A 23,506-nucleotide genomic window follows, 5' to 3' on the forward strand; every position below is an offset into this window, starting at 1 on the left:
TCAGTTGTGAGTTTTGCTGATTGAATGTCGACCATTGCTCCAGCCTTTCCCTTTGGCAGGCCACTGATTGGATGGTCCAATCCTCTTGTTTTTGGAACATCACTTACAACGTGACCACCCGAAATAACAGTCCCATATGCCAGATACCAGTTAGGCTATCAAAACCATGGATCTGGTTAGTCAAAAGCAATATTTAGAAGTCGTGATCACGGGAGCCCTGGAAGTTGCTCATTTTCATGCTCCTTTTTTTGTGGACCGTCTATTTTTCATTCCCACTGGCGCCATATCAAGTTGGTAGCCCGTCAAGGTCAAGATCAGGCCCATTCATGGAGCGGCCCATCAGATCAACAGCTCCAGTAACTATAGACAACTAGCTGCACATCTACGTTGAGGCTATGGATCTGCTATAACTGGACGGTTGTGCCTAGCCAAACAATTCCCAATGTACACCTGGGCCCTCAAATCATAAATCCAAACCATTCTCGCAAACTGTGTAACAGAGAAAAAAAAAAATACTCTGGCAAAGTGTGGTTGATGATACGCAAGCACTTAGAAATCACTTAGTGTTATACAAGCATTTAAATTAAACTGTCCAAATTATGGATACCAGTTTAGATTTATCATTCTTATTTGATTTTCTGACTATCGGATAATCAGATATTTATTGGACCCTTGAAAATAAAAAACATCTAAGGGTCCTATTAGGATCGTTCAACCAATCTTATATGGCAATTTAATCTCTCATTGTCACACCCTAATCCATAGCTTAATTGGTAGAATGACTGAAGGATACCTCGTTGCAACACAGAGGTTTTGGTATTGATTCTTGGTAGGGGTTGTTAATTGTGAACTGATAGTGTTGTGTACTAACAAGTTAACAATAAAAAATAAAAAAATCTCCCATTGTCCACAAATTTGAAGCTTTAAAATGATTTCACATGCCACCTAAAATACAACCAACGTATATATCTATACTCCATTTAATATAAGTGGCTAGGATAGTTTTACCCAGTAAATTAATACGCTTAGATATGAAGAAAAGCTTCCAATGTCATCTTACATTTTAAAAGACGATATGAGCATCATGATAATAGAAAACATTGTTTTTTAAATCTATTTATTCAAGTAAGACGAAGGTTTCCGGGAGTCAATCTCAAGAATCCTATGACATTCACTTTATACATTTATTTATCTTAACTCATATTAAAACATTAACTTAAAAAGATGAAAATTTAATGATCCAATGGCCTATAGAATTGAAAAGGTTGGGATTGATTGTGCGGCATGACCCTTGCTAAACCGTGCCATATATATCCCTTTGAAAACTCACATTCATAGTACTTTTAAAGCAAAAGAATAAATAATTTTTTTTTATTTTATATTTTGTGATTTATGATGGTGCAAACGGACAACCAATTATAGATAGGTTATAAATAGAAATATTATTTAAGATTTGTTCGGGCTAAAGGTAAACTCAATCGAATAACGTAAGACAGCCAATTTTACCTGATTAGATGTACGACATTGATTGCATGTGTGAAATGGAATTAAAACCCATTTTCCTTTCTTTTCCTCTTCTTGATCAACCATCCATTCTTTCCCTTGCACAGGCGTTAGAAAAAATGCTTTCTTTTAAGATGATATCTTAAGTAACAAAAATGGAAGAAAAAAGAGGTATTTATTTATTTATTTATTTTATACTTTTCCTAGTTTACCTCCCATCCTAACATTTAAAAATTTTAAAAAAAAAATGCAAAAGAAAAGTATTTTTAGGACTTTATTTTTAATGACAAAATATATGATTGCAAGGGATTTCCTTCCCCTAATGCGGTGTCAAGTTATTTTCTGCTTAAGTTACTATTTTGCTTTCCCTCACTTCCCTTAGTTTACCTCTAATCCAAAAAGGCCCTTAAAAATGATTTTAATATTTCATTTACAAAAATTAGTTTGTCCAATTTAAATGGTTGATTAATTTTTTAAGCAATCATCAATTAAACATCAGCTAATCAACCAATTAAAGCATGATTTTAGGATAATTGATGTTGTTTTATAAACCATCTCAGGCCACGTCTAAATAATTTGATTTGAGTTGTATGCACCTTAGCCCATGGTGTTGAAATTGTGGATCCTATCATGGAACGAGCATACTTGTAAGTGGACATTGACTTTTAAGAAGGACCTATATCTCCCACATGCTTGCAAACATTGGCACTTTCTAAGAGAGCATTCTAAAGTCTACACTCAGGTGTAAGTCTTGGAAGCAAGTGTAACTTAGCTGGGACCCAAGAACCAGCTGTGTGGGTGCGACGTTGACCGTAAGGCCTACCCTGATGCATGTGTTGCATATCAATGTCCATATGTTTCGTTGGTGTATTTGAAGGGAAGGTTTCAGGCTATTGGAATTGGAATAGATTTAGCAGCAAGCAATGAAATCTTCACAATCTTTGTGGTCCACAAAATTTTTGGATCAAGCTAATCATTATTTTTTCCATTCAATCTAGGTTTGTTTAACATTATTATTATATTGGATGGTCAACAAACATTACTGTAGACCCTAGGAAGCTTTTAATGGTGGGTGTTCAACAACCATTATTTCCTGTGGTGTGGTCCTCTTGAAATTTATTTTTTCTTCATTTTTGGTACCACACTCTCAAATAAGTTGGCAAAACATATAAACAGCGTGGATATGCCATGCATGCATCAAAGTGGACCCTGCAGTCAAGTTCACACCCACTTAGCTGGTTGGAGTGACAGCCAAGGGGCTATATTTGCAAATACAAAGCAACCAGCGTGTAACTTTATCATTTTCACGGTGGAACCATTAAACACGAATTCATAATAATCCGAAACTAGTGTAGACCACATCGCAGAAGATGGAACGCCGAGAATAATTTCGTTTTGGACCTATTAGGGTGTTTACATAGCATTTATTTCATTCATAGCTGTCCCTTTTCCAAAAATTACAATACTTTAACACTCAGGTGGCTCAAACCATGTGAATTTAGAAATTTTATTTATAATTTTTAGGGTAGTCCATCTAATGTTAAATCATCTTGATGGTGGAATCAAGGCCCGGCAAGAAATGGTGTACTTGATGGACGGCGTGGATTTCATGCAAGATAAATCATTTCTTCCCAAAGCAGGGACCTAGCGCCAGTTCCGCAGGTGTTTCAGTGAGTATGGAATCTTTCTTCCTCGACAGCGACGCGGGCTGTCCTATCAGTTCCTCGTCAAAGCGCCTGAAAGCGTCCAAGCTTATTGCTTATCAAGCACTCAACAACCGTACACGTGTGCATATGATATGAAAGAGGTACAGACCATCCATCTATTTTGTATTACCATGGATAGGCCATACGGCAAAAATGTATTTATTAAAATCATCATACCCACCGATCTTTACGATTTTTATTTTTTTTTCCATTGAATTTCCACAGGTAGTTAGACATTTTCTTAACAGCCCATTTGCAATATTCAGGAATCCTCCAATCAGTGCCTTGAGTCACAAGATCGGCTTAATTTCTGTGGTGCATCCAATCCACCGTAGGGACCAGTATTTGAAACGTCCAGATCTATGGACATCTCATGCCCTAATTGATGATTAACCTATACAACATTGGCAGCGGCACCATATTTTCTTTCGGATTGAAAGACGGGGAACGGATAATTTTTTACTATAAATATTACTTACCACCTACTCTCTTTTTTTTTTTTCAAACTGTACGGAACTTATTTTATTAAATTAAACCTTTTCTATGTAAATGAATTAAAAAAGACAAAAATATTCTTACCTTTTTGGGCTATTTTACCCAAAAAAAAATAAAGGCATTTCTGTTCAAAATCTTCTTTTCATAGTATGAAAATTTACTTCCATAACATAAGTACTTTTTATGGTAAAAACAAACAAAGCATAAAGGGTGTGGTACTTTGACTGGGTTACTAAGCTGAGTGTGATGGTTAGTACAGAGGCACTCAAAAGCTGTACGCATGACAGATATTAACTCAAACCAAACTGTCTAAATTGTGGACCATAGATCATAAACTCAATATCATCTTGATTGAACGATCTTAGACTCTGATTCGTGGACACTCAAAAATTGAATCCGGACTGTTGTCTTTTTCATCCAACCGTCCAACAAATGTTCAAGTATTGATATTTAGTTAATCAAATAGGGTAGATTTTGGTTTATGGTAGATCTAAGGGGATCCACCACTTCTACGGTTTGATTGTAGTTAATTATATGCCACGTGTACAATCTTTTAGCGCCTGCCTATGGGCCATCACAACATTCCAAAGCATCGGAGTTTTTTATTCTCCCGAAAGAATCTTGACACGCAAATACCACGTCAGCAACCCAAATCCAAAATGGCACCTTGCCGTCATGTATTCAGATCAGTCGACGAATGGAATCTTTCCTTTTAATTTTCCAGCCGGGAAATGATTCAGTAGGGCCGTCCACTACAGATGAAACCTACCCTACATTACACGATCCGCTTCCCTTCATTTCTTGAAAATCTATAAAAGGGGCGCCAAAGCCGCTTTTTCTAGCTTCAAGAACCAGCTGCAGAAGAGCTGGCCCCTCGCAGAAAAATCCCAGCTGCAGAAGAGCTTCAAACCTTGCCGTCATGTTTTTGCAGAGAAATCTCTTGAAGAGGAGCTTCGAATCGAAGGAGAGGTTTGGATGGCTAGTATGTCGTCGATTCTCTTCGGTTTCGGCTCCGAAGCTCCCTCCTTTCGACTACGAACCAAAACCCTACAAAGGGCTTCTGGGAGATGAGATCCTGCAGAAACGGAAGAAATTCCTCGGTCCGTCGCTGTTTTATTACTACCAGAAGCCTGTAAGTTCGTTCTGTTCATTTACTTTTGCCCTTAGTAGTAGTCAGAAAAGAGGTGGAATCGATAGAACTAGGGTTTTGGAGATAAATATGAAAAATGCAATGGTCTGCGGAATATCTGGCATCTTTCGTTCGAGCTGCATCATTTTGTGGGCATGCGGCTCCCTGGGCTGTCAATGAACCGGGCTGCCTGGCTGTTTATCTTTCGGACTCAGATTTAGGACTGGCGACAACCATAAACAGAGTCAAATTCAGCCCCAAGTTGAATCTGGGCCACTTCTTGGCTGTTTTGTAAATAAAATAACATAGAAATGAAAAGATGATTGGGATTGTTTGACGGCGGAAGCTTTTAGTCCATATTCCACATCCCATCCGCAGCAGGGACCACCAGATCAACAATCAATTCCTAAAATATGGGCTGCATCTCTTGGAATGCTGGCCTGAATGGAAGTGCTGGTAATTCAAGCCGAGCATTGTTGGATACCTCTTTTGGGCTAGTTTGAAGATTGAGAGCTCCTAACGTGTTGCCATTCCGCACGCGCGCGTGTGTGTTGGGGGGGGGGGGGGGCAAAACCCTGTGTGTGTGATGGTTGTTGTGGAACCCGCTGTCATGTGTTGATGAAATCCACTCCAACCATCGTGCTCACCTTCCCATGTTTGGCCTTGGGCCCAAAAATCAGGGCAATAAATGACTCAAGCGAGTCACAAGAGTAGGAACAGTTAGGAGGGTATGGCCACCGTTGATTCTTGTTGCGCCCAAGTCTCAAAATGGCCTGACTTTTTTACGTGTGCCATCATCTGGGGCAGATGTTTCATATCAATGGATTGGATGGCATATATACAATATGGTGGGCACTCAATGAGAATCAAGGGTAGGCGTCCACTCTCAATTGTTCTTGATGGTATGGTCCATCTAAGTCATGGATTGACCCGATTTTTTGGCGGCTGGCCAAATGAGGAAGGGTGTGTCTGATGGTCGGAGTGGATTTCATCAACACATGATGGTCGACTCACAACAAACTGTTTGCACCACATTGTGTTGAAATTGTTTGCACTAGATAATTTATTCTTGTGTGTGTGTGTAGCTATCTCCAGCGTGCATGATGCATATTTGTACAGTGTAAGGTTAGCTAATTTGACAGGTCATCACGTGGATGGATCATAGTTAGAATATCAGGGTCACGGGACTATATAATTTTCCCATGGGTGCCCTGTAGATGGGTGGTTGAAAACGTTTGAGCATGAAATGGGCAATTTTCTCAGTTAATAGCCAAAACCCACAAATATATTTAAGCTTTTGGGCTGCGACCATTTATGTGATACCCACTAGATAAATGGTCCTGCCTACCAAAAACACGAACATAATGAAGCGTGCACCACAAATATTACTTTTCAAAGGTTTATACTGATGCACGAGTTTCTGAGGAAAATGTTTGGTCTGGAACGGAAAATGAGAAGTTTGGTTTGTAAGAAAACAAAAGGCAGTTGTAATTTTTTTTACAAAATTTTTGATCCGTAATTTGTCAGATTCACTGATAAAGAAATTCCTTTTTGTAGCTTGCATTCAAAAAATGATTTTTTTTCCCTACATTTTCGTGTGCAGCTCAATATTGTGGAAGGCAAGATGCAGTATTTGTTTGATGAGAATGGAAAGCGTTATCTCGATGCTTTTGCAGGTATTGTCACAGTATCTTGTGGGCATTGTCATCCAGATGTTGTTAACGCTGTCATGGAGCAAACGAAACTTCTCCAGCACACTACAACTATATACTTACACCATGCGATTGCCGAATTCGCAGAAGCCCTAGCGTCAAAAATGCCGGGTAACCTAAAGGTTGTTTTATCTTTAAGTTTTTAACGCACTTTGCAGGGTTGAACTCTGTAATTTAAACCACGATACAATTTTTAAAGGGTTTTGTTAACCTCTACCATGTGGATGAGATGTGTTAACCATCACCTGCACTCATCAGGGAAGGTGCTTATAGGTCTGGGCCATCGATTAGGATAGCCACACAAATTGGATGATAGGTGCTTTCTTACGAGAATTGTATCAACACACCCATGTAATGGACATCGCTGGTGGATGATAGGTGCTCTGTTACAAGAATTGTATCAACAAACCCAATTAACTGAGATCGCCAGTGACTTTTATCCTCTGCATGGTGCTGGCCATCCAATCAATCTGTTCTTTTGGCAGTGACCGATACAAGAAGTGGCCACTCAATCTATGAGTGCCGTTCGCCCTCTTGGTGAAGCTTGACAAAACCCCTTATTAAATTATAGCATATTCTTTTGTTTGGTACAATAAATTGTTGGTTTGACTTTGATCTAAGCATTGAAATGTAGTTAGGAGCTCCATACCACTGGAATATGGCTCTATAAACTTTTCCTTTTCTTCTTCTTTTTAAGAGATTGTGTGGTGCTTTAATCATGATAAGGAGGTATTAATAATTACATTGTTTTGTAATTGAAGAAACAGTGTCTATATGTTCTTACAATGGAGGAAACAGTGTCTTGGAAAACTGAATCAGATAAATCACGTGAAAGGGGAGATTTTCATCATGATAAGGAAGTTCATGGAAAGATGAAAATAAAAGTGGACAAGAAGTTGTTATTGGAAATAATATATGACTAAAGTTTTGCATGGTTAGTGTCTTTCTGATTGGGAATGCAGGTTACAGTTTCTTCTGAAAGATCAAGCTGTGTGGAAACATCATTTGGTTTTCTTCCACCATTGAGAAAATGCTTAACATGTGATTTTGCTGATACACTGCAACTACCTAGGATTTAGGGGATGTTTGTTTATCACTATGTCACCAAAATCTTAAAAACAGATTTCGGCCACTTAATATGTTATTTTAGGTGTTTTTTTTAACACACTTAAAAATAGTCCTTAATTAAAATTAATCACGGAATTAATTCAGGGGTGGTGTATGCGCCAAAAGCGGTAAGTGATGCGGCCAGAATGCGGTAAGTGGCTTTGGGTTAATTTTTTTCTATAAATGACAACTTTGCCCCTTCCATATGTGATCCAATTCTGGAACCCACTCCATTTTGATGTGACAAAGTCATGTGGGCTACACTATGATGTATTTGTTATATCCACATCATGCATCCAATTATCCATATCATAATAGGGCATGGCCCAAAAAATGAGGCAGATCCAAAATTCAAGTGGACCACACCACAGAAAGCAGTGGGGACAATGACTTCCACCATTGAAACCTTCCTAGGGTTCACCATGATGTTTATTTTCCATCCGACCTATTCATAAGGTCACACAGACCTGGGTGAAGGGAAAACACAAATATCAGCTTGATGAGTTGATCCAAAACTTGTGGCCCCAAGAAGTTTTCAATGGTGGTGTTCAATTCCCACTGTTTTCTGTGGTGTGATGCAGTTGAGCTTTGGATCTGTCTCGTTTTTGGGCTCATGCGCTAAAATGATCTGACAAAATGGATGGACTGTGTGGATTTAACACATATCATTGGTAGGGCCCACTTAACTTTGCCATGTCAACACGTCACCTACCTTGGTGTTGTGTTCACTACCCCATCCAAGTCTGCCAAATCCAGTAGTTGAGGGGTGTTACCCTGTTAACACGTTAGTGGATGTTTCCCTGACCGCGGGGCCCACCTTGATGTATGTGTTGTATATCTACACCGTCCATCAATTCTACAGCTCATTTTAGGCCATGGTCCCAAAAATTAAGCTGATCCAAATATCAAGTGGACCACACCACATGAAATAGTGGTCATGGAACGCTCACCATTAAAAACTTACTAAGGCCCAACGTAATGTTTATTTGCCATCCAACTTGTTGATAAGGTCACAAAGACCGGGGGGTGGGGTTGTGGTTGTAGCATTCAATCCTTGCTGTTTGGTTCACTTAAGATTTGGATCTGCTTCATTTTTGGGACCATGGCATAAAATGAGATGTAAAACTGATGGACGGTGTGGATGTACACCACACATCAAGGTGGGCCCTGAATGGAAGTGCTGGTAATTCAAGCCGAGCATTGTTGGATACCTCTTTTGGGCTAGTTTGAAGATTGAGAGCTCCTAACGTGTTGCCATTCTGCACGCGCGCGTGTGTGTGTTGGGGGGGGTGAGCAAAACCCTGTGTGTGTGATGGTTGTTGTGGAACCCGCCGTCATGTGTTGATGAAATCCACTCCAACCATCGTGCTCACCTTCCCATGTTTGGCCTTGGGCCCAAAAATCAGGGCAATAAATGATTCAAGCGAGCCACAAGAGTAGGAACAGTTAGGAGGGTATGGCCACCGTTGATTCTTGTTGTGCCCAAGTCTCAAAATGGCCTGACTTTTTTGCGTGTGCCATCATCTGGGGCAGATGTTTCATATCAATGGATTGGATGGCATATATACAATATGGTGGGCACTCAATGAGAATCAAGGGTAGGCGTCCACTCTCAATTGTTCTTGATGGTATGGTCCATCTAAGTCATGGATTGACCCGATTTTTTGGCGGCTGGCCAAATGAGGAAGGGTGTGTCTGATGGTCGGAGTGGATTTGATGGTCGGAGTGGATTTCATCAACACATGATGGTCGACTCACAACAAACCGTTTGCACCACATTGTGTTGAAATTGTTTGCACTAGATAATTTATTCTTGTGTGTGTGTGTAGCTATCTCCAGCGTGCATGATGCATATTTGTACAGTGTAAGGTTAGCTAATTTGACAGGTCATCATGTGGATGGATCATAGTTAGAATATCAGGGTCACGGGACTATATAATTTTCCCATGGGTGCCCTGTAGATGGGTGGTTGAAAACGTTTGAGCATGAAATGGGCAATTTTCTCAGTTAATAGCCAAAACCCACAAATATATTTAAGCTTTTGGGCTGCAACCATTTATGTGATACCCACTAGATAAATGGTCCTGCCTACCAAAAACACGAACATAATGAAGCGTGCACCACAAATATTACTTTTCAAAGGTTTATACTGATGCACGAGTTTCTGAGGAAAATGTTTGGTCTGGAACGGAAAATGAGAAGTTTGGTTTGTAAGAAAACAAAAGGCAGTTGTAATTTTTTTTACAAAATTTTTGATCCGTAATTTGTCAGATTCACTGATAAAGAAATTCCTTTTTGTAGCTTGCATTCAAAAAATGATTTTTTTTTCCCTACATTTTCGTGTGCAGCTCAATATTGTGGAAGGCAAGATGCAGTATTTGTTTGATGAGAATGGAAAGCGTTATCTCGATGCTTTTGCAGGTATTGTCACAGTATCTTGTGGGCATTGTCATCCAGATGTTGTTAACGCTGTCATGGAGCAAACGAAACTTCTCCAGCACACTACAACTATATACTTACACCATGCGATTGCCGAATTCGCAGAAGCCCTAGCGTCAAAAATGCCGGGTAACCTAAAGGTTGTTTTATCTTTAAGTTTTTAACGCACTTTGCAGGGTTGAACTCTGTAATTTAAACCATGATACGATTTTTAAAGGGTTTTGTTAACCTCTACCATGTTGATGAGATGTGTTAACCATCACCTGCACTCATCAGGGAAGGTGCTTATAGGTCTGGGCCATCGATTAGGATAGCCACAAAAATTGGATGATAGGTGCTTTCTTACGAGAATTGTATCAACACACCCATGTAATGGACATCGCTGGTGGATGATAGGTGCTCTGTTACAAGAATTGTATCAACAAACCCAATTAACTGAGATCGCCAGTGACTTTTATCCTCTGCATGGTGCTGGCCATCCAATCGATCTGTTCTTTTGGCAGTGACCGATACAAGAAGTGGCCACTCAATCTATGAGTGCCATTCGCCCTCTTGGTGAAGCTTGACAAAACCCCTTATTAAATTATAGCATATTCTTTTGTTTGGTACAATAAATTGTTGGTTTGACTTTGATCTAAGCATTGAAATGTAGTTAGGAGCTCCATACCACTGGAATATGGCTCTATAAACTTTTTCTTTTCTTCTTCTTTTTAAGAGATTGTTTGGTGCTTTAATCATGATAAGGAGGTATTAATAATTACATTGTTTTGTAATTGAAGAAACAGTGTCTATATGTTCTTATAATGGAGGAAACAGTGTCTTGGAAAACTGAATCAGATAAATCACGTGAAAGGGGAGATTTTCATCATGATAAGGAAGTTCATGGAAAGATGAAAATAAAAGTGGACAAGAAGTTGTTATTGGAAATAATATATGACTAAAGTTTTGCATGGTTAGTGTCTTTCTGATTGGGAATGCAGGTTACAGTTTCTTCTGAAAGATCAAGCTGTGTGGAACCATCATTTGGTTTTCTTCCACCATTGAGAAAATGCTTAACATGTGATTTTGCTGATACACTGCAACTACCTAGGATTTAGGGGCTGTTTGTTTATCACTATGTCACCGAAATCTTAAAAACAGATTTCGGCCACTTAATATGTTATTTTAGGTGTTTTTTTTAACACACTTAAAAATAGTCCTTAATTAAAATTAATCACGGAATTAATTCAGGGGTGGTGTATGCGCCAAAAGCGGTAAGTGATGCGGCCAGAATGCGGTAAGTGGCTTTGGGTTAATTTTTTTCTATAAATGACAACTTTGCCCCTTCCATATGTGATCCAATTCTGGAACCCACTCCATTTTGATGTGACAAAGTCATGTGGGCTACACTATGATGTATTTGTTATATCCACACCATGCATCCAATTATCCATATCATAATAGGGCATGGCCCAAAAAATGAGGCAGATCCAAAATTCAAGTGGACCACACCACAGAAAGCAGTGGGGACAATGACTTCCACCATTGAAACCTTCCTAGGGTTCACCATGATGTTTATTTTCCATCCGACCTATTCATAAGGTCACACAGACCTGGGTGAAGGGAAAACACAAATATCAGCTTGATGAGTTGATCCAAAACTTGTGGCCCCAAGAAGTTTTCAATGGTGGTGTTCAATTCCCACTGTTTTCTGTGGTGTGATGCAGTTGAGCTTTGGATCTGTCTCGTTTTTGGGCTCATGCGCTAAAATGATCTGACAAAATGGATGGACTGTGTGGATTTAACACATATCATTGGTAGGGCCCACTTAACTTTGCCATGTCAACACGTCCTTGGTGTTGTGTTCACTACCCCATCCAAGTCTGCCAAATCCAGTAGTTGAGGGGTGTTACCCTGTTAACACGTTAGTGGATGTTTCCCTGACCGCGGGGCCCACCTTGATGTATGTGTTGTATATCTACACCGTCCATCAATTCTACAGCTCATTTTAGGCCATGGTCCCAAAAATTAAGCTGATCCAAATATCAAGTGGACCACACCACATGAAATAGTGGTCATGGAACGCTCACCATTAAAAACTTACTAAGGCCCAACGTAATGTTTATTTGCCATCCAACTTGTTGATAAGGTCACAAAGACCGGGGGGTGGGGTTGTGGTTGTAGCATTCAATCCTTGCTGTTTGGTTCACTTAAGATTTGGATCTGCTTCATTTTTGGGACCATGGCATAAAATGAGATGTAAAACTGATGGACGGTGTGGATGTACACCACACATCAAGGTGGGCCCTACGGTCAGGGCAACACCCACTAACGTGTTACCAGTAACCCCTAATCCGACGCAGATTGCCAGCGAAATCCTTTAGCAGGAACTTCCTGCCACGGGAAGTTAGGTGGGGTCCACTGCAATGTTTGTGAGAAATCCACCTGGTCCACCCATCATGTTAGGACATGGGCCCATTAGGTAAAATTGCCAAATTTCAAACAGTTTTGCCAAACAGAAATTTTTGGATTCAATACTAAATTTCAGTGTTCAGGAAATTTTTTAGACAGTTTACCAACGGGCATTCCAGCACATATCAGTACGCAATGGATCCGGTACTTGAATTAATTTTGGACTTTTTTCTTATTCAGTTTACCTAACGCACCCTTAGTGAAGTTCCATGATGTCATTTTTTTTTTTTCTGGATAATAACCCATAATTTTTGATGAATTGCTGCACAAGATTCTATATTGCCATGCACTATTTAATATTCTCGACGGCCATTTCTCCTGATTCAGGATTGACAGGTGGCAATATCAGGTTTGTTGCTGCATGCTTTCTCTTAGTCACTGGGTATACTATCTATTCAGTTTGGTGTAGAGTTCCCCAGTTACTTGAAAGTATTAAGGAGTGCTTACCCTCGAGAATGGCATTGCTAGTCCATTTTTTAGCATTTCAAATGATACGTTTGTTTTCCTTTGTTTATATTTTTGAGTTTTGTAATCCCTCATGTTGATCGTTGTGTATGCTTTAGGAGCATCTTTCTTCATTTTGGAATGCCCTTTGCTCTTGTGCTCTCGCATGTAAAACTATTGAGAAGTAGTTGTTTAGTGTCCACGGTGCTTCTGTTTCTCGAAATAGTTATTTTATGCACAGAATGCTGCTAATAACCAGTCTTGAATAAAATGCAGGTTGTATACTTTGTCAATTCTGGGACTGAAGCTAATGAATTAGCCATGCTGATGGCTCGACTATATAGTGGAAATCTTGGCATGATTGCCCTAAGAAATGCATATCATGGTGGTAGTGCGGGAACAATTGGATTAACTGCACTAAATACTTGGAAGTATGCAATACCACAGGTTGGTATTTTAGTCAGAAACTTTATAGGATTCATTTCCATATAGTGAGATTTTGGTAGCTTATTTCTTCTACGATAGACATTTGCCTCTTAGTAGCCATTAACGATATTGTTCACTTAGTTTCCAGTTCTGAAATGCATTTTTCAAACCGCAATTTTTTTTCTTTTTTCTGTTGCTGTTCTTATATGTGCATGGCCATTTGCTGAGTTACAATTGGATGATTAGTCTATAAAAAATTCACATAGATGCAACATCTACTGCCCATGAAATGCTTCTCAATTTTATCTTGTATCACATACGCCCCTACTGCTGATATAACTGGGCTATAATGACCCATCAAATGCATGTTTCTTGCACCTGATATCTCCACAAGATGCACCACTGGTAGACTTATGCTTGTTACTTGTAATCAATTGTTCTGCACTTTGACATTTAGGTGATTATGGTCCAACATTTTATTGCTTGTCTAAGCGACATGAGGGTTTAAAGTTTATACTTTGGCAAGGATCCTCTTTAACTTTTTCAATCATACATGTTCTATTTTATGGGTTATCAATCCATATTTTTTAAAAATTGACAAGCTTTGTTGAAGAAAGTAAACCCAAGAGTTCAGAAAACCAAGTTGCCAGGTGTCAAGATATATCTGTACATTAGTATAGTGGTATATCTGTACATTAGTATAGTGGGCACCATTCAGGTAAAAAGATAATATAACAAAATATGCAACAAAGGAACAGTCAACCCAAGTATTTCTCACTGCTTGCTGAAGTTTGTCTAATAATATCCCCCCCTCTCTATTCCATGTTATTTAAGCTGATGAAGAGTTTGCTTGTTTTAGCTTCTAACACTTTTTTTTTTTTTTTTCATATCTGGAGAGATTATTTGTCTCATACAGATAGTATACTGTTGTGGGTAGAAATTTAAGAAAGCAAACACTTTGAAAGGCACATTTGACCATATCCACATCACCTCACCGAAATTTCTTCCAAAACTTCTACAGGGGGAAATTCATCACGTTGTAAATCCAGATCCATATCGTGGGGTATTTGGCTCTGATGCTGCCCGTTATGCCAAAGATGTACAAGATCATATTGACTACGGCAGTCCTGGAAAAGTAGCAGGCTTCATTGCAGAAACCATTCAGGTAAAAGTCAATTTCTTTAGTGGTATCAGTCTACATTTGGTATTTGTTGATACCAAAAGGACACATCTATGTTTCTCTGCTCAATGCAATTTCTCAATTTGACAATTTCTAGGGAGTCGGAGGAGCAGTTGAATTGGCCCCTGGATACCTGAAACTAGTGTATGATATTGTACGGAAGGCTGGCGGTGTCTGCATTGCTGATGAAGTTCAGAGTGGATTTGGTCGAACTGGAAGCCATTACTGGGGATTTGAAACGCAAGGTGTCATTCCTGATATAGTCACGATGGCAAAGGTCTCTTATTTGCCCTCATGACTCTGTTATCTCGTAACACTTTCTTGCATTTTTATCCGATCTGGTTATTCTTTTCTTTCATAATATGGCCTCATTGGTTTACCCTGTCAAAGTTCTCGATGTTGTAACTGTTGTGAGGAGTATTTTCATTGAAGTTTTCACCTTCATGTCACTCAACAGGGTATCGGAAATGGATTACCATTAGGAGCAGTTGTAACAACGCCAGAAATAGCACAAGTAATGGCCCAAAAAATTCAGTTTAACACTTTTGGCGGGAATCCTGTATGCTCTTCCGGTGGCCTTGCAGTGCTTAATGTCATTGACAAGGAGAAGCGTCAGATGCATTGTGCTGATGTCGGCTCCCACTTAATCGAGAGACTGAGAGGTCTTCAGCAAAAACATGAAAGTAACCATTCCTCAAACTTGGCATCTCTAGTTAAACTGTCACATATTCTAAGGTTATAGCCTTTTTGGCATTAATAAAATCATTCTGTGCATCAAAATACTAATAATAATCTAGGGCCCTGTTTGGTAGATGCCAAAAATTGAACTGATCTCATTTTAGTTAACAGTAATCGTATATTAAAGATCTTGATATCTAATACATAATGAGTTCATATTAACAGTGATTATGTATTAATGATCAATATATCTAATACATAATTATGTTAACTAAATGAGATGAACTCATTTTTAGGTATCTACTGAACAGTGCCTAAGCTTGTTGATCTCCACATTGGAGTTCCAATTGATCCCTTTCTAGTAGGTGTTTCATACAACTCTTGGTGTATTTAGTTTCAATATATGCAAACTCAAATTATCTTCTTTCAGCTCTGTTGAATATTCATAAGATTAAACGTCACAGGGATGGATGCCATTCATTTTTATCCTCTTCATCTTTCGCCTTGTAAATCTCTTTACAACTTGGTTGTGGATAGAGCTGAGCATTCCACAAACTGCTTTTTGAGGAAATAAAATTAAAATTAGTTTGTGGAAGAGAGCAAGAAACCAAAATCAGACACTTCACATTCACTAGCTTTTATTTTTAAATATAGGTAGCATAGGGACACAAAGCTGAGACCTCAATGTTGAAACGCTCTGTCTATCAATGAAGCAACTATGCACTATGCACTTTCTAGTGTTAGCCACTACCATTCTCCAAATCAACCAACTTGCAGTTTCATGGCTGCAAGTGCAACAATGCCCTTAGTTCTTTCCCTGAAATGCATTTCTTCCAGGAGTTTGAATAACAATGGTTATTCAGACAGCCATAAGAAGTAACCCTGGTTATATAAAAAAGACAGAAATTCACAGGTGCATAGCAAATACACTCGAGCATTCAAACTCTCTCTTATAATCAACGTTGGACCTAATGCTTGTGCATTATATGCACCTCTGGCTGGACCTGTAGTAGAAAATCACTGCCTGTTACATTCTAGAATACCAAAAGGACAAGACGGCCCATTTCAGAGAAACTCTAAAGGGGGTTATTATCTAACTCCTATATATATATTTCAAATACGTCAATCTACCAAGGATCTCTTTCACCCATCAAAAGAGCTAATTCATTTTTGAGTGCATCAAGATATCTCTTTCACCCATCAAGATCTCTTTCTTTTGTGTTTTTGTTTTTTGGCTTTTGTATTCTTTTCTGCCCTTGGCGGCCTCTGAATAAAATCATTACCTTCCATAAAAAAACAAGAAGATATCTCTACTAGTTGTGGGAAGTGGGAACTAATATGGCATTCCTATTTGCAGAATGGATATCTTGATCACTTCCCACATATCATTGATTTTTTCTTTTTCTTTTTTCAATCCTTTTTTCCACAGTCATAGGAGATGTGAGGGGCAGGGGATTAATGGTGGGGATAGAACTCGTGACAGATAGGAAAGAGAAGACGCCTGCTAAGGCTGAAACTGCAGTTTTATTTGAGAAACTGAAAGGTAACAGCACCAACTCACAGTTTTCTCATTTGAGCTTGTTCTCTCTTATGTCATCCCGCTAAGACACATTATTTCTGGGTTTAAGATCTGGGAGTATTAGTTGGCAAAGGAGGCCTGCATGGAAATGTTTTCAGAATAAAACCACCTATGTGTTTCACCAAAGACGATGCCGGTACTCTCTCTCTCTCTCTCTCTCTCCACTTAGAACATCAGCAGCTGCGCTCAGATTTGTCTGATTGACATGGCACATTCACGGGGAAGCTAAGGAGTTGTCTTTGTCAACACAAAATGCTATTTGAGTGTGACTTTTATTTCTTTACATGCAGATTTCCTTGTAGACGCGTTGGACTATGCCATCTCAGGGATGTGATGATCAGCCTACTGGGAGTAATGGGACTAGTTCTTCAGATTTGTGGGCACAGAATCCAACAGAGGAGAATGGATCGTTGGAAATAAAATACATCTGTTCACATCTCAACCACAGTGCTTTCACCAGTAACATGATAAATCCGGCCATGCCTTGTTTTCCCCCAAGAAGTAAAAAAGAAAGTAGATGTGGTTTAGGATGGTGTGAACAGGTGAAATGAATGATGGGCCTGCTTGCTGAGGATACGGTTTCAAGCATAAATGCCATGCTTGACCATGTTTTGTGATCATTTGAGTCAACTCTGTCTTGGTTGGACCTGGCCTGGTTCCCCCCACCCTCATCTCGGGTAGGTAGTGACTCAACTCAAGGCTGAATGAGTTGGGGGTAGTCTCCAAGTCTTAAATCGATGGAAGGACATGAACTCAGATGTGATATCGTGATGAAGTCATCTTTGTTACATGGCTGTATGGTCCATGAATCTGTACAGCGTACCTGGTCGGACATAAACCAGTTATATGCTCCAAGCCATCTAAGATCCTTTCTGTTTGAAGGATGTTGATCAAACAACTAGGATTGCCTGATCAGTATGGTCCTACTATGAGCCGCTCATAGTAAGTCTCACCAGGTGGATGATAAGGATTTTCTGAGTATATAGCCACATGTATGAACCAAGTACCCTGTGCACATTGGGGTGCTTGACCGATGAGAGCACAACTGGGTGAACATTTGCCTAGTGAGAGAATCCAGGCTTCCATTCAAGCAGGAGTACCATAACATTTGCCTAGTTCCCGACTATGTTTTAAACCTTGCCCACACCACTAATGTTTATTAATGCTCAAGCCTGTGGGCGGCCTGAATTATAAAACATGAACCACCATTTTTTTAGGTGTTTAAATCAAAAGCATGTCATGACTAATTCAAAACGGATGCATTTTTACCTTCCTACATAAAGACTTGCATAAAGGCATACAACTGGTGTTGCCATGAGGACCACGAGGTCTGCAGCCTTCAAAACATGCAGGGACAACTGAGGTGGATTTTGATAGAATTAAAGTGCACCAGAATCCTCTATAACTGTTTTATGCAGTGCATAAAACGGAAGCCGATTGCGTGGTGTGCTACACCTCAGTGGTCTGTTGACGTCACCAATTTTTGTGGGCCCCACAATGATGTATGGGTTATATCCACACTGTCCATCCGTTTTACAAGGCCATTTAGGGCAATGGCCCAAAAACGAAGCAGATTCAAGGCTCAATGGAACCACACTTGTAGAAGCAGTGGGGATCCAACGCCTACCATTGAAAATTCCTTAGGGGCCACCGGAGTTTTGGATCAAGCTAATATTTGTATTTTACCTCCATCCAGGTTTGTGTGACCTTATGAACAGGTTTGATAGCAAATAAGCGTAATAGTGTGCTCTAGGAAAGTTTCAATGGTGTGCATGATTGTCCCCACTGTTTTTTGTGGTGTGGTCCATTTGAGCTTTGGATCAGCCTCGTTTTTGGGTCCATGCCCTTAAATGATCTTGCAAAATGGATGGACGGTGTGGATATAACACATACATATAAAGTTAAGATGAGAGTTGTCACCTCATGCGCGCAGTTGATTTGAACATGTTGTGCCCCACGGAGGTTGGGTGTTATAGGTAGACATTCCGCTCCAATTAAAGTTGGGTGGAGATATGCTTTTCAGATCACTGCAATCCAATGAAATTATAAATAATAATAATTAGTTAGGTACCATCCATAGTATATGAGATAGTGTTGTTACAATTAACTGGTGACAAGAATAGCTTCAGAGACGAGGATACTGAGATGAGTTACGAAGACTACAATGATAGAATTAAGGATGAGGATAACCATTGAGAGACGAGGATACTGAGATGAGTTGCGAAGACTAAGAATGATAGAATTGAGGACGAGGATAACCATTGAGATAAGCTCTGCTACATGCGAAGGGTGGAGACCGGCCTTGATGCAGTAAAGATAGCACTAGAAGGTGGAGGGACTCGAGAAAATTAATATGACTAGTTACGCCAAACCCCAAATAATCAGGGCATGGCTATGACGACGGATGATTAGTTATCATAATCAATCACCTTCTCCCATGTGTGCTCATCAACCTACTCAAACAGTGGACACAAACGATCAATCTTAACAGTACATCATTTCTGCCTAATGGAGTCTGTTATGGTGATCCTATTGCCACCGTGTTTTTCTTTTTTTTCCCTTCCAACGAGATCTGCTTCTTTGAAAACAGGAGGAATTCTTAATTAGATCCTGCTACTTTGAAAACTGGTGGTGTAGCAGTTTAAGGGATTGGTACACTTGGCCGTCCTACCGAATACTACTGTCTAAATTGATTGGGAAAAAAATAATAATAATAAAGGGCAACTGATACGGCCCGTGCTTCACGAGTGGGGACTAGTGCCTGATACAGTATGGGGGAAGAGCCACCTCCTAGTGGACACAATTCACTGAGCTTTTGAAGGGAAATCAGACTAAATAATTTATTATTTGATAACAACCATATACATAAGAAAGTAGCGGACCACTATTAGAATTGGGCTTTAGATATTGATGATAATGAAATACACAGGAAAGTGCATGACTGATCCAAAATTTGGTTATCCCAAAGAAAGCAACAAAATAACCATGATTAATCACTGCATCACCAGCAGAAAGGATTTTGAAAGGCTTTTCATTTTCTTCATTTATAGGTACCACTAAAATTCAATGTAAGACCTCAACATTTAACTGCTTCAAACTTGAAAATCGTATATAATCAGCAATCTCTTAGATGGAGCACATCTTAAACATCATATAAGCATCATCTTAGTCTTGCTAAAGTAATTTTGGGCTGGCTTTTAAATGGTAAATTGCCAAATGTTTTCACGCTCAGCTGCCCACCAGACATCAACCCAACCTCATCTTTTACTAAGGCTCTACAACCAGAGCCATGGCACAGGAAAGATTGTAAACATCAAGCATAAGGCTCAGCATATGTGATTTATACAACTATCCCCATACAACCCCTTTTAACATTTAATGTGAAAAGTTATGTCCCACAAAACATCTAGCGTGCACTTGCTTTGCATCAAATGAACTGGCACAACAACACATCATAATATACAATATGCACCTCAGGTAAGTGGGGGAAAATAAAATAAAAAAAGACTCGTACAATGGAGCTTTGGGTTTCCCAATGAAATATACATCTTCTAGATGATCACAGCCGGGCCACCTCGAAATTGCCACCAGCTTATATACATTTGATACGCCGTTGACCATTACCAAGGGCCCTTCATAATTAACAGCAGTTCTGAAGCACCACATTGACATCCGAGAAGCTGCAGCGGTTGCATTGCCTAAACTAGGCCGGTTCATGAGGACGAGCAGCCCAGAGGGAACTTAGGGCCCGAAGTCTTTGGAAATAATCACCCAAGGCAAGCAGGCCTCGAGCTGCTTGACGGGGTGTTAGAATGAGATACATCTGCTGCATGGTCTGCTGGCGAAGGTGGTCTGCCTGTTTACGGAAATGCATTCGCAAGTGGTAATAAGTCACGATGAATTTCACAGGCATGTTAAGGTCTAGAAAATTGTTAAGATAGTCAAGCTGACATTCTGATTATATAAAAGAGGCATCATAAAATGCTCGGGTGAAAGTTTGGACACTACCATCCAGGTTTGTTAGATTGTACAAGAGGACTCCATGGTTGACTTATCCAAACATTGACCTTACATGACCATAATCCAAAAATTTCTCAGATGTAGAAGTCCCAACCTTAAATGGGTGACCAACAATTAATGATCAAGATGGAAAATATATTAACTGTTCACACTCACAGCAAAAAAGGCTATTTATTTTATCTGTTAAGATCTTCCAATCCAGCAGCAGACCATCCAGGGTGAGGCCCATCATCTGAGCAGTTTGGACCACTTAAACATGGGCCCCATGTTTACAAACTGAAAACCAGAAGTGTACAAATTTCCACCCAACAACTGTACAATGCCTGTGTACTATAGCCTCCCTCAGATTTTGACATAAATAATTTTGCAATAAAAGGTTAATAGACCCTTTTTATTAGAGCAAGCAAAAGTGAATAGTTGCGGTGGGAGGTGGATCAATAAGTTTCTTGATTGAACATGGTAAGCAACCATGAAGCAGTGATGAATTATTGGGTCCTGATGCCCATACGGTGATCCTAATCGTTGATATGGGCCATTCAGTGGATGGGAGATGCCCCAAAAGCAATTCCACATTGGTAAGTTCTTTTTCTCCAATTTTTCTCCAATCTTTGACCTTTATTTCTGGACCATCATTATATATCCTTTCCCTGCATGTCATGACTAATTCAAAACGGATGCATTTTTACCTTCCTACATAAAGACTTGCATAAAGGCATACAACTGGTGTTGCCATGAGGACCATGAGGTCTGCAGCCTTCAAAACATGCAGGGACAACTGAGGTGGATTTTGATAGAATTAAAGTGGACCAGAATCCTCTATAACTGTTTTATGCAGTGCATAAAACGGAAGCCTATTGCGTGGTGTGCTACACCTCGGTGGTCTGTTGACGTCACCAATTTTTGTGGGCCCCACAATGATGTATGGGTTATATCCACACTGTCCATCCGTTTTACAAGGCCATTTAGGGCAATGGCCCAAAAACGAAGCAGATTCAAGGCTCAATGGAACCACACTTGTAGAAGCAGTGGGGATCCAACGCCTACCATTGAAAATTCCTTAGGGGCCACCGGAGTTTTGGATCAAGCTAATATTTGTATTTTACCTCCATCCAGGTTTGTGTGACCTTATGAACAGGTTTGATAGCAAATAAGCGTAATAGTGTGCTCTAGGAAAGTTTCAATGGTGTGCATGATTGTCCCCACTGTTTTTTGTGGTGTGGTCCATTTGAGCTTTGGATCAGCCTCTTTTTTGGGTCCATGCCCTTAAATGATCTTGCAAAATGGATGGACGGTGTGGATATAACACATACATATAAAATTAAGATGAGAGTTGTCACCTCATGCGCGCAGTTGATTTGAACATGTTGTGCCCCACGGAGGTTGGGTGTTATAGGTAGACATTCCGCTCCAATTAAAGTTGGGTGGAGATATGCTTTTCAGATCACTGCAATCCAATGAAATTATAAATAATAATAATTAGTTAGGTACCATCCATAGTATATGAGATAGTGTTGTTACAATTAACTGGTGACAAGAATAGCTTCAGAGACGAGGATACTGAGATGAGTTACGAAGACTACAATGATAGAATTAAGGATGAGGATAACCATTGAGAGACGAGGATACTGAGATGAGTTGCGAAGACTAAGAATGATAGAATTGAGGACGAGGATAACCATTGAGATAAGCTCTGCTACATGCGAAGGGTGGAGACCGGCCTTGATGCAGTAAAGATAGCACTAGAAGGTGGAGGGACTCGAGAAAATTAATATGACTAGTTACGCCAAACCCCAAATAATCAGGGCATGGCTATGACGATGGATGATTAGTTATCATAATCAATCACCTTCTCCCATGTGTGCTCATCAACCTACCCAAATAGTGGACACAAACGATCAATCTTAACAGTACATCATTTCTGCCTAATGGAGTCTGTTATGGTGATCCTATTGCTACCGTGTTTTTCTTTTTTTTCCCTTCCAACGAGATCTGCTTCTTTGAAAACAGGAGGAATTCTTAATTAGATCCTGCTACTTTGAAAACTGGTGGTGTAGCAGTTTAAGGGATTGGTACACTTGGCCGTCCTACCTAATACTACTGTCTAAATTGATTGGGAAAAAAATAATAATAATAAAGGGCAACTGATATGGCCCGTGCTTCACGAGTGGGGACTAGTGCCTGATACAGTATGGGGGAAGAGCCACCTCCTAGTGGACACAATTCACTGAGCTTTTGAAGGGAAATCAGACTTAATAATTTATTATTTGATAACAACCATATACATAAGAAAGTAGCGGACCACTATTAGAATTGGGCTTTAGATATTGATGATAATGAAATACACAGGAAAGTGCATGACTGATCCAAAATTTGGTTATCCCAAAGAAAGCAACAAAATAACCATGATTAATCACTGCATCACCAGCAGAAAGGCTCCATGATTTTGAAAGGCTTTTCATTTTGTTCATTTATAGGTACCACTAAAATTCAATGTAAGACCTCAACATTTAACTGCTTCAAACTTGAAAATCGTATATAATCAGCAATCTCTTAGATGGAGCACATCTTAAACATCATATAAGCATCATCTTAGTCTTGCTAAAGTAATTTTGGGCTGGCTTTCAAATGGTAAATTGC

The 23,506-nt window shown here is 39.6% G+C and overlaps 1 protein-coding gene across 2 annotated transcripts; it reads left to right on the top strand.

Annotated features, from left to right (window-relative positions):
• The first annotated feature begins 4,623 nt into the window (after positions 1–4,623).
• LOC131232429 (alanine--glyoxylate aminotransferase 2 homolog 1, mitochondrial) lies at positions 4,624–17,467 on the top strand. Of its 2 annotated transcripts, XM_058228656.1 has the most exons (9): positions 4,624–4,836; positions 6,437–6,667; positions 13,263–13,433; positions 14,434–14,577; positions 14,690–14,869; positions 15,050–15,275; positions 16,700–16,813; positions 16,899–16,985; positions 17,140–17,467. In XM_058228656.1, the coding sequence occupies exons 1-9, from the start codon at positions 4,624–4,626 to the stop codon at positions 17,181–17,183; spliced, it is 1,410 nt and encodes a 469-aa protein (XP_058084639.1). In that variant the 3' UTR covers positions 17,184–17,467. The 2 variants fall into 2 exon arrangements, with proteins under 2 accessions (XP_058084639.1, XP_058084632.1); XM_058228649.1 differs by lacking the exons at positions 4,624–4,836; positions 6,437–6,667 and adding an exon at positions 9,953–10,231.
• The last annotated feature ends 6,039 nt before the right edge of the window (positions 17,468–23,506 follow it).

The sequence above is a fragment of the Magnolia sinica genome, chromosome 2, assembly GCF_029962835.1.
Source record: "Magnolia sinica isolate HGM2019 chromosome 2, MsV1, whole genome shotgun sequence".
Classification (NCBI taxonomy): Eukaryota; Viridiplantae; Streptophyta; class Magnoliopsida; order Magnoliales; family Magnoliaceae; genus Magnolia; species Magnolia sinica.

Excerpts from the sequence above, each read along its gene's own strand:
- LOC131232429 (XM_058228656.1), top strand. The coding sequence starts at position 4,624 with ATGTTTTTGCAGAGAAATCTCTTGAAGAGGAGCTTCGAATCGAAGGAG. Across the intron at positions 14,578-14,689 it reads TCATTGCAGAAACCATTCAG|GGAGTCGGAGGAGCAGTTGA; the intron begins GTAAAAGTCAAT and ends GACAATTTCTAG. Across the intron at positions 16,814-16,898 it reads TTTATTTGAGAAACTGAAAG|ATCTGGGAGTATTAGTTGGC; the intron begins GTAACAGCACCA and ends TCTGGGTTTAAG.